This window comes from Cyprinodon variegatus, unplaced genomic scaffold, assembly GCF_000732505.1.
Source record: "Cyprinodon variegatus isolate N-32 unplaced genomic scaffold, C_variegatus-1.0 Scaffold1501, whole genome shotgun sequence".
Classification (NCBI taxonomy): domain Eukaryota; kingdom Metazoa; phylum Chordata; class Actinopteri; order Cyprinodontiformes; family Cyprinodontidae; genus Cyprinodon; species Cyprinodon variegatus.
In genome coordinates this window covers 123,222-133,019 of record NW_015151954.1, presented here as the reverse complement: position 1 = coordinate 133,019, position 9,798 = coordinate 123,222, and the positions used below count along the sequence as shown (strand labels likewise).

The 9,798-nt window shown below is 44.7% G+C and overlaps 1 protein-coding gene across 2 annotated transcripts; it reads left to right on the top strand.

Moving 5' to 3' along the window:
• The first annotated feature begins 1,098 nt into the window (after positions 1-1,098).
• On the top strand, positions 1,099-8,693 carry LOC107103666 (troponin C, skeletal muscle-like). 2 transcript variants are annotated; one of them, XM_015403456.1, is made up of 5 exons: positions 1,099-1,202; positions 4,192-4,246; positions 4,398-4,541; positions 6,157-6,271; positions 8,399-8,693. In XM_015403456.1, exons 1-5 carry the CDS (start codon positions 1,200-1,202, stop codon positions 8,676-8,678), a joined length of 597 nt encoding a protein of 198 aa, XP_015258942.1. In that variant the 5' UTR covers positions 1,099-1,199; the 3' UTR covers positions 8,679-8,693. The 2 variants fall into 2 exon arrangements, with proteins under 2 accessions (XP_015258942.1, XP_015258941.1); XM_015403455.1 differs by lacking the exon at positions 1,099-1,202 and adding an exon at positions 1,333-1,392.
• The last annotated feature ends 1,105 nt before the right edge of the window (positions 8,694-9,798 follow it).

Below are 9,798 nucleotides of genomic sequence, written 5' to 3'. Positions count from 1 at the left end.
CTCTCTCTGCTTTTTCTCATAGTAGCTTCATCTGGTCTGTTCCTGTTTGGCTGTGACTCCATCCTGGAGAGAAATATCAGCTGTGCTGCTGCCATCAACACCTTTGTTTCTAGATGTTGGAGCTTGGCCTGTTTTCCAGTGTAGTCCTGTTTCTCTGACTGTGACTAACTGGATGTCCACCCTGGACAGAGAGGAGGGGTCCATCCTGGACAGGTCTCCAGTCCATCCAGGGCAACACTGAGACAAACAGGACAAAAAACTATTCACACCTAAGGAGGATTTAGAGAAGCCAATTAATCTAACAATCATGTTTTTGGACTGTGGGAGGAAGCTGGAGTACCTGGAGAGAACCCACGCATGCTCAGGGAGAACAAGCAAACTCCATGCAGAAAGACCCCGGGCCGGGAATCAAACCTGGAACCTTCTTGCTGCAAGGCAGCAGTGTTACCCACTGCACCACTGAGCTGAAACGTTTTACCTATAAAACATATTAGTTATCTGGTTTCTAACATGGAAAAAAGAATGACAGGATTGGTCAGCTTGGATTTTAGAGCCAATTCTTAATCTCACTTCATCGCATCATTGACTAAACGTTCTTATTAGGTGTTTGGAGATGAACTAGATCTATTTTTTCTGAGTTTTTCCTCCTTGATGTCATAAAATGGCCGGACTCAGTGAGAAGTTGTGGTGAAGCTGCATTAGAGCAGAGCGTCCTCAGGTTACGGTGCAGACGATGGAGCAGGAGGAGGATGTATGATCGGAGCTGGGATGATGCAGTCCGTTAGGAATCTGCCCTAATCCCTGCATGTTTGAATGCATCTATGTGAGCGGGAAAGTTCTGTCCTTCCTGCATGGCTCACCGAGTCAGGAGTCCATCTCTAAGGAGAGAAGCTCCAGCTTCCTGAAGCCTCCCTGGGTTTTCCTTTTCTGACTGAATGTCAGTGAGCTTATCTGTAATCTAAGTATGGGGGCAGTGGGGGGGAAAGAAGGGGGATGTCCATCAGTAGATTGTAAGGAGGCACAATGCAAAGTGGGCTTTGATTGGTCAGCTCTGATGAGGGGGGCCCAATGGCGATCATTTGGAGCGAGATGAGTGATGGAGCAGAGGGTACTTATGGAGAAGAAGAACGCCACGGTGACGCCGACCCGTGTGGAGGAAGACTTTCCGTTCCAGTGTGTGACCTGCAGAACCCAGCGCCATGGTAAGACAGACAGGAAGATGAGCGAACATGAGAACGTTTTTTGATCTTTTCGGGATTTCTGCAGATGGTGATAGAAAAAGAGGCAATTACCTCAAAGGAAGATGTTTTAGGCCCATTCAGATGACTGTCCTTCTCTGGAAAACCAATGGACCGCCTATCGATTCGGATTTTTAGCTATTTGGGTCTCCTGGAAACATTTCTCTCTTTCTGAAACCTTTTCTTATTACACAGAGAGCGTTTCTCTGAAGCAGATCTATAAAGGAAGGAGTGATGCAGAAGATAAAGGCGCTCAGCTGTGTGGAGAGCAGGCGTGCCGTCTGTCCTGCCAGCTCTAAAATAGGACGGTCACCTTCAGGAAATCCCTTTCAAATCCTCATCCAGTCTCACCTTAAAAATAGCTCCAAGATGGCAGGACTGGTAGTGTTTTAAAATGCTGTTAGGAAAAAGGTCCAAATAACTGCAGAAGATGGGAGTGTTTAGACTATAGATAATATGGGAAAGTAGTTTTATATTATCTCTATAGTTTAAGGTTTAACTGAAGCACAGAAGCTACCAGGCAGAGTTAACTGGACCAGCAGACTCACATGACCCAGTGGAGTAGAAGAACAGCGTGTCTGAAGTTGCTCAACTTCCACTTTAAGAAGCGTCCTGAACGCGTTGGGCCAACTGCTGCTGGATTAAACCTCACGTCATGCTGATAGGAAGCTATTTCCACCTCCTGGCTAACAGTTGCAGACATGCATCTTCAGATCTTAGCTCCCTGAGGAATCCAGCTCCTCCCGACTCTAAGCTCCGCATGGGGAGGACATCAGGAGGTTTGGGGCTCTAAAGGGTTTCTTTGAACCATATTTTATGGGGGTAGAATGATTATGTGCAACATTAATTCATTTATTTATGATAAATATGTTTTCTTGGTGATCTGTGAAGAAGCCGCAACCCTTTAGTGGCCAGAAATAATCCTCTAGAACAGGCATCCCCAAAGTTGGTCCTTGAGGGCCGCAGTCCTGCAGGTTTTAGAGGTTTCTCTGCTCCAGCACAGCACATTTACATTGATAGCTGATTAACAGGCTTTTGCTGAACTGCAATCATCAAAATCAGCTGTGCTGAAGCAGAGAAACCTCTAAAACCTGCAGGACTGCGGCCCTCAAGGACCGACTTTGGGGATGCCTGCTCTAGAAGATTCTTCTGGTCTGAGATTTGATTGAGCTTTCAGGGCTTTGGTTGTTAATAAACATCTGGACAGAAATGTCATAATGGACTTTAAAGATCTGACCCCCATGCAGAGAACCAATCAGAGACCAAGGGTAAAAGTTAACTGGTTTATTGAGAGTTAGCAAAAACATAGATGGAGTCCAGGCTTATCCAGTGATACAGGAAGGCTTCCTGCCGAAGAACAAAGACAAAGCAAGTTTAGACTCAGAGAGACATGCTAAGGTTAGACTCTGCTAATCTTAGTTTGGCTAGAGTACCAAATACTGGCAAACACTCTGGTGTCCATGTTGTGACAGCCTGCTGCTCAAATACTCCTCTGGTAAAGACCCAACGAGCCGCAGGTGTGCAAGTAGGCCCAATGAGAACAGGCCCCATCTGGTGGTGGAGAGAAGAAAAACATTTAAAAAAAAAACTGGAATCCTAACAAGAAATCCATTCAACTGAGGGACAAAATTTGTGTCGGATGGGATTCAATTGGAAAATGATCCCAAAAACTAGTTTTAAAATAGTTGAAGCAAGTCCACAAAAAATCCTAAATTTTAACCCAATTGAAAATGTATGAACAGTTGATTCTTGTATGTAGAACCTCTGCAATCAGTTCTGGGTTTAAACCTGCAGACAGTAAAAAAGCAAAAGCCATTTAGTCCTAATTAAATCACTCCAGCAATATTAGATTTAGACTCTAAACTTTTAAACTTTATTTATCCCTTGGGATTCTTCCTTCGGGGAAACTCCTCTTCCTGTGGCTTATAGACAATATAAAAAGAGTGTATATAGTAACAAAAAGCATAAAAGAGAAAACTTGTAATTTCTCTGTTTTGCATGTTCAAAAAAAGATAAAATCGTCCCACGGTTGGAAAACAGTAGAATAAATTAGAAGGTACAAAAGAGCTGAAAAAAGTTTTAAAAAAGAGCAAATAAAGAGTAGAAACTAGAGAACATTAGAAACTAACTTCAGAAAAAACGTTCATGCAGAGATAGATGCATGTAAACCTCAGTCAGTATACTCTCTGCAGATTTCCCAAGAAGAAATCATCTATTGTTTAACTCTTAATAGATAAAACAGATAAAATAGGTATAAACATGTGATGCAGAACAGACTATAGGCTGACTGTGACCTCAGAGACCCATTTAAAGGAGATCAGAGAACAACAGGAAGTCTCCCTAAATCTGCTTCTGTCAGACACAAGATGTCAAAACAAAGAAAAACTATCTGAACTAAAACTAGCACTCTATAGAGAGAGCCAATCAGTGACACCGAGGAGGGGTGTGAATCTATTTCAGAAGAAGAGAGATGTTTCAAGAAGCTTTAGAAATGTAATTATTTAAAAGATAAATAAGTGCAATAAACTTATATCTTTCTTGGGTTTCTGTTTTTTAAAGTATTTTATAAATCCGTACACTGACTGAGGAACATAAAATAATTAGCAGCTGACAGCAGATGAACCTGCAGAGGCTCCTTTAGAAAAACCCACTTTGATTGAAAAAACAAACATCTGTTTTGTTCTTATGTTTTAGAGCCGCAAACATCCAGATTTTGCACGTTTTCTACATTAGTTGTAGTTATATAGTCTTTTCTCTGGTGCTGGATGTAAATGCTTACCTAGATGCTTTCTTGATCGCCTTCAAGATCATCTGCAAAGATCTTAGGTGTTTCTCTCTCCCTGCAACAAGCCAACATCTCAGGAATGATCTTTTCTGATATCACTCAGCAGACATGATGACCTCTTTTACCATCTTCCATCTTCTTTTCTACCTTTTTCTTCCACCCTCTAAGCCCACCGACGCCCAAACCGATGCCCGCTCCTTCCTGACTGAGGAAATGATAACAGGTATTTTACCCTTCACATGTCCTTTAAATGACCTTTGATTCCTTCAGATTTCCTGGACAATCTGCTGGTTTGTGCAAACTGAGGTGAAATGCCAGGAGGAGAAAACATCAAGATCTCATGTGAATTTGACCTGCTTCTTCTCTTGGGACAGAGTTCAAAGCTGCCTTCGACATGTTCGACACAGACGGAGGCGGTGACATCAGCACCAAGGAGCTGGGCACCGTGATGCGGATGCTGGGCCAGAACCCGTCTAGAGAGGAGCTGGATGCCATCATTGAGGAGGTTGATGAGGATGGTGAGGATGCAGTGAAACATGAAGGTTGACCTTTTCTGTGCTCTGGTTTCATGTCTGTCGTACCAAAGCACTGGTCCTGAAATGCTTAGGCGGGTCCCTGCATGGTTTAGATGCTTCCCTGCTGCTACTCAGCACATTAGAGAAGCTGAATGAGTTCCTTCATGCATCATCTTCAGGTTAAAGAAGAGATGATCAGGACAAACATCTCTGGACTCGTTTGACCGGAACCCGGTCCAGTCTCTGTCAGAACCGCTGTTTACGGCTCAGGTCCGAACAGGGTGTTGATGTGAGTCTAAATAAGGAGATACCCAGGGCGGTATTTGATTGCTGTGGGGGGGTGTTATTCATCAGCAAGCAATATGTTAGACTTCAGACTAGCTTTCTGCACAACTCAGGCCTGCAGGTTCAACCAGCATCTAAAGGCTGCTGTAGCATAAAAGGAAGAACCTGCAGGAACCCTGTTCCCTGTTCCACACAGAAAGAAACTCCATGTTTTATGGATCCTCCATAACACTGGGCTTACATGGGGCAGTCGCCTCACAGCTGTAGCGTGGATGTGTTCATCACACTGAACGCTGCAACTAGGCTGTACCAGCTACAGGCCCAGTTATAGAAACAGTGCTGGAGAGAATAAAAAGTTCACGTTCCGCGGTATTATAGTGGAGATTATCCCCGCCTGTTACCTAGGAGACCAGGGTTCCATTCTCTGACGAGGAGCCAACTGGAGTGGCGGCCTAGTGTTTAGTGCATAGAACTTGAGCCCCACTCCCACAGACTGTCACTGTAGGTCCCTGAGCAAGACCCTTAACCTTCACTACTCCCTGGGCGCCCCACGATGGCAGACCACTGCTCCCCAAGGGGAGGGGTAAAATGCGGAGGTACATTTTTCCAATGTGAGATCAATAAAGCTCAATTATTATTCTTAGGATGTGTGAACACGTTTTTTCCAGTGGTGATTCTTCTTAGCAGTGTGATGAACCTCAACGTCTGTCGTTGTTTCCTGCGTCTGGAAGCCCTGATTAGACGATCGTTTGTCGTATCCACTTCCCAAAGCCGACTGTGAAGGAAATTCACCAAAGGCTGCCTTCTTCTCCTGACTCTCTGCAAACTTCCTCAATGTTACAGGCGCCACCATGATGGTCTGCTTGTTTACCTCTAGAGAGCAGTAGTACCGTAGATTGCCACAAGGCGCTGAGGAACCGTGCTAGCGTGGCGTGGCGTGGCGTGTAAACGGTCTTAAGGAACAGAGCTTGGCACAGTGAACTGATCCAAGCTCGGCCGGGATCGGTTTTCAGAGGGTAGTGGAAATGGGGCTTATGTCTCTGTGTTGGCCTGGCAGCACCTTGGGCCCCCCCCAACAGAGCTGGAGGAGGAGTCTGGAGAGAGGGAAGACTGGGAGTCTCTGCTGAGACCCCCTAACTTACCTCTTCTCCTGGGTCGCTCTGCCGATTGTTTTCATTCACCTGATGGACTGAGGCCTTTATCTCAGAGAAACACCCTGCAGTGACAGCAGTTTATAGCCCAATTTCACATATTTCACAAATCTAACTTGAGAAAACCAAGAAGTTACTGAATGACAGTAAAATGTGTTTGACCCGAATCCATGTGTCCTCAGGCAGCGGTACTATCGACTTTGAAGAGTTCCTGGTCATGATGGTGCAGCAGCTGAAGGAGGACCAGGCCGGCAAGAGCGAAGAGGAACTTTCAGAGTGTTTCCGCATCTTTGACAAGTAGGAACCTCTGTAATAGAATCTCATTAGTTTCACTCAAGAAGCACCAAACTCTGAAAAATCTGATCTGTTAATGAAAACATTTTAGACAGAAGAAACATAAAGCAAAAACGTTTTGGGCAGAAGAAGTAAGAAAACACCTAATTTGACCACAGTGGATCCAAAATGGAGCAGGATCAAAAAATACCAGACAGGAACATGATGAGAAGGGGGACAGAAAACTTAACGATGCAATCTCACTGTGAGGAGTATGTTTGGGAGTCGCTGCTGGTCCTGCTGGTCCTGCTGGTCCTGCTGGTCCTGCTGGTCCTGCTGGTCCTGCTGGTCCTGCTGGTCCTGCTGGTCCCCAATGAAGAAAAAGACAAACATTCCAAGCACATTATTTCAGTTATCCTGTCATGATTTGTCTCAGAGCTTAGGCATCTATCCTGCTCATTGGAGGATATTTTCTGTATCCAGGATCACATTCTTTCAGTCATGATTTCTCGACCATAGGTGAGGGTAGGAACGTAGACCAACTGGTCAATCCCGAGCTTTGCCTTTTCGATCAGCTCACTCTTCACCTCAACAGACAGGTGAATTATCTGCATTACAGCAGCAGCCCAACAAATCATTCTATGGTTCGGCTGATCCATTCTCCTCTCGTGAACAAGACCACAAGACACTTGAGATCCTCCATTTAAGGCAGGAACTCTCCTCAAAGCTGAAGGGGACAAGTCACCTTTTTTCAAATGAGAACCATGGTGCCAGACTCTCATCCCAGCCGCTTCAAACTCGACTGCGAACTGTCCCAGTGCTTGCTTGATGTTGGCTGGAGGGAGCCAGCAGAACGAGATCTGCTGGGCCCCAGACCAGACGCCCTCTGGCCGTCGGCTGCTGGTGTCCCACATAGACCCGGAACAGCTGTACCTTAATGCTGCTAATTCAGCACAATCTCCTGATCTGCTTGTACAGAGACCAAATGGCCCCTAGCAAAGGGCCCCTGACTCTGTACTCCTGAAGTGTACCCCCTACAGTGCCCCTGCTTTCCATTCCAGAGGTTTGCCAGAGTTGCTTTGAGGCTGGCTTTTCCCAGGGCCTCTCCAAAAAGCCTGCAATGCCCCATACCCATGTGAGTGTGTGAAGGGAGGATCGTTAAAGGGACTTGTTGGCCTGGCTGAATAGGTGGATGGCCTCGCCTGTTCAGCCAGGCCAACAAGTCCCTGAGACTCTTCACCAGCATTCTTGTGAACTGGATCAGCGCTGGGCCTGAGGCTGATGACGTTTCATGATTTCACCACCACATGAGAACGGACAAGTACACATACTGAAAAATGGCCATGAACTCCTGTAAGCCCCTTATGGCCTGCTTTCTGGATGAAATAATGAGCTGATGTTTAATAGCTTTGTTGCACAGACCAGCTGTCACTGGGCATACTGGCTGTGGAAAACACTGCAGCAACATGTGCTTCAGCTAAACAAACAAATACACTGAGAATAATGCAATGAATCATTGGGACGCCATTTATGCAGGGACACATTTATAAGCTGCCAGGATTTCTAGAAACACCTGCAGCCATTTGCTGGTCTTTGAGCACCTCTCATTTTCAGCTGTGAGATCTTTAAAAGCAGCATCCCAGAGAGATCAGGGTGTGAGGTTTGGCAACGCCCAGGAATTCCACTTCCTCTTGAATTCCTGTAAGCTTCTTACCGCCTGATTTCTGCCAACATGACACTGAATGAGCAACCGTGAACGCAGATCTGGACGTGCTGCAGCTTCTCTGAATATCCTCCTGCTGTGGGCCACTGAATGGAAAGACCTGATGTTTTGTTTCTGAACGCCTCGGGCTGTTTCATCCTGTCAGGGTCTTCAATCAGAGCCACATCTTAGATCCCTAAACCTACATAGATCTGACCAAAACCAAACCTGAGGGTATCTGTTAAACATCACTATAATTCAGAAAGGTTATATTTGCAAGCTGCTTATAATGAGATCAGAGAAATCAAACATCCATGGCTCCTTTAGATGAAAACCAGCTTTAAAGACGAAGCTGATCTTTTCATCATAAACTCTGTTTGTTGGTGTGAAGACGTTAAAGAGAAATGAGATGGGAAGCAGCCGCTCTAAGAGTTTCTCTCTCCCTGCAGGAACGGAGACGGTTTTGTTGACCGGGAAGAATTTGGAGACATCCTTCATATGACTGGAGAACAAGTCACAGAAGAAGATATTGATGAAATGTTTGGTGAATCAGACACAAACAAAGACGGAAAAATAGATTTTGATGGTAAGACTGAGCTTTTAGCAGCATTTTACAGAAACCACCTTATAATCAAACCCACTACCAAGGAAAAGAGTTTTTATTTCCAGTTATACATTTATTATAACTATCAACACACTGATCAGAGTGAAAACAGTCAGTCCACCTGATTCATGGGAGCACTGGGAACACACCAGAGAGGTTGAAGTGGCGACATCTAGTGACCGCATACGGTACTGCAAGAAGGACACATACATTGGCCCTTATTTAGGAAGACAATTTTATAGCTAATAAGCAAAGATTCATAACTACTTATGAACACTGACTTTAGGCTATAACAGTAGAAATACGTTGGACAGATGATGGATAAATACTTTAAATGACTGCATCTCCTGAGGGAAGTGAAAGCAGCCATACCTGTTAGTCAGCCTTCCGTAGTTCCCACAAATGTATTTATAGTCATGAAACTTTTCTATTTTAAGTGTCCTCTCAGCAAAGTAGCTCTCTGAATAGCTGTCTGAGCACCAAGAGAGGAAGAAGAGAAGACCAGGAGATTTCCTTTCAAAGTGGAGCCGTATGGCTTAATGGATAAAAACTGGTAGATTCAGGGTGACATCGAATGGCAGGGATGGAGAGACGGAAAATAAAGGGAAAAGGAAGGGAAGGAATGGAGAGAGGAGGGCTAAAAAGTTAAAAGAGAGGACAGAACAGAGAAGAAAAAAGGTTAAAAACAGAAGTCTGCTTCTACACCTGCAGAAAGAGAAATATTTCATTAGAAACACAAACCTCACAGCGTTGATCTGCTTCTCTATCTGAAGGCCAAATTAGTCAAACTAGCGGGAAACAGTTTTCAGAAATTTGCTCAGATCAGGATATTCAAAGCTTGATCTGCATCGGTTTAAACCCTCTCTACAAATAAGCCTCTAAATAAAACCCAGTGCAGCCAATTAAAATTAAAAATGAAAACCCTTTTATACGTTGAGCTGTTCTGTGGAGGCCTCAGCTGTTCTGTTTGAGAACATGAAGACCAAAGAACCCAGCTGGCAGCTCAGAGGTCAACTAATAGGGATGTTTAAAGTTGGGTCGGGTCAAGATACAAAATCCCATCTCCTCTCATCTCGTCATTTGAAAATTAAAAGAGAGTAATAGACCTATAAAGCCAAGCCAATATAACGTCTTTCCTAAAGCAGTGGATCACTCCCTTTTAACTTCCTGTTCAAAGGGAGTTTTTCCTCTCCACTGTCGCTGCAAGCATGCTTAGTGTGAGGGATTGCTGAAGAGTCAATGAGT

Excerpts from the sequence above, each read along its gene's own strand:
- LOC107103666 (XM_015403455.1), top strand. The coding sequence starts at position 1,348 with ATGGACCGCCTATCGATTCGGATTTTTAGCTATTTGGGTCTCCTG. Across the intron at positions 1,393-4,191 it reads TTAGCTATTTGGGTCTCCTG|CCCACCGACGCCCAAACCGA; the intron begins GAAACATTTCTC and ends CCACCCTCTAAG. Across the intron at positions 6,272-8,398 it reads TGTTTCCGCATCTTTGACAA|GAACGGAGACGGTTTTGTTG; the intron begins GTAGGAACCTCT and ends CTCTCCCTGCAG.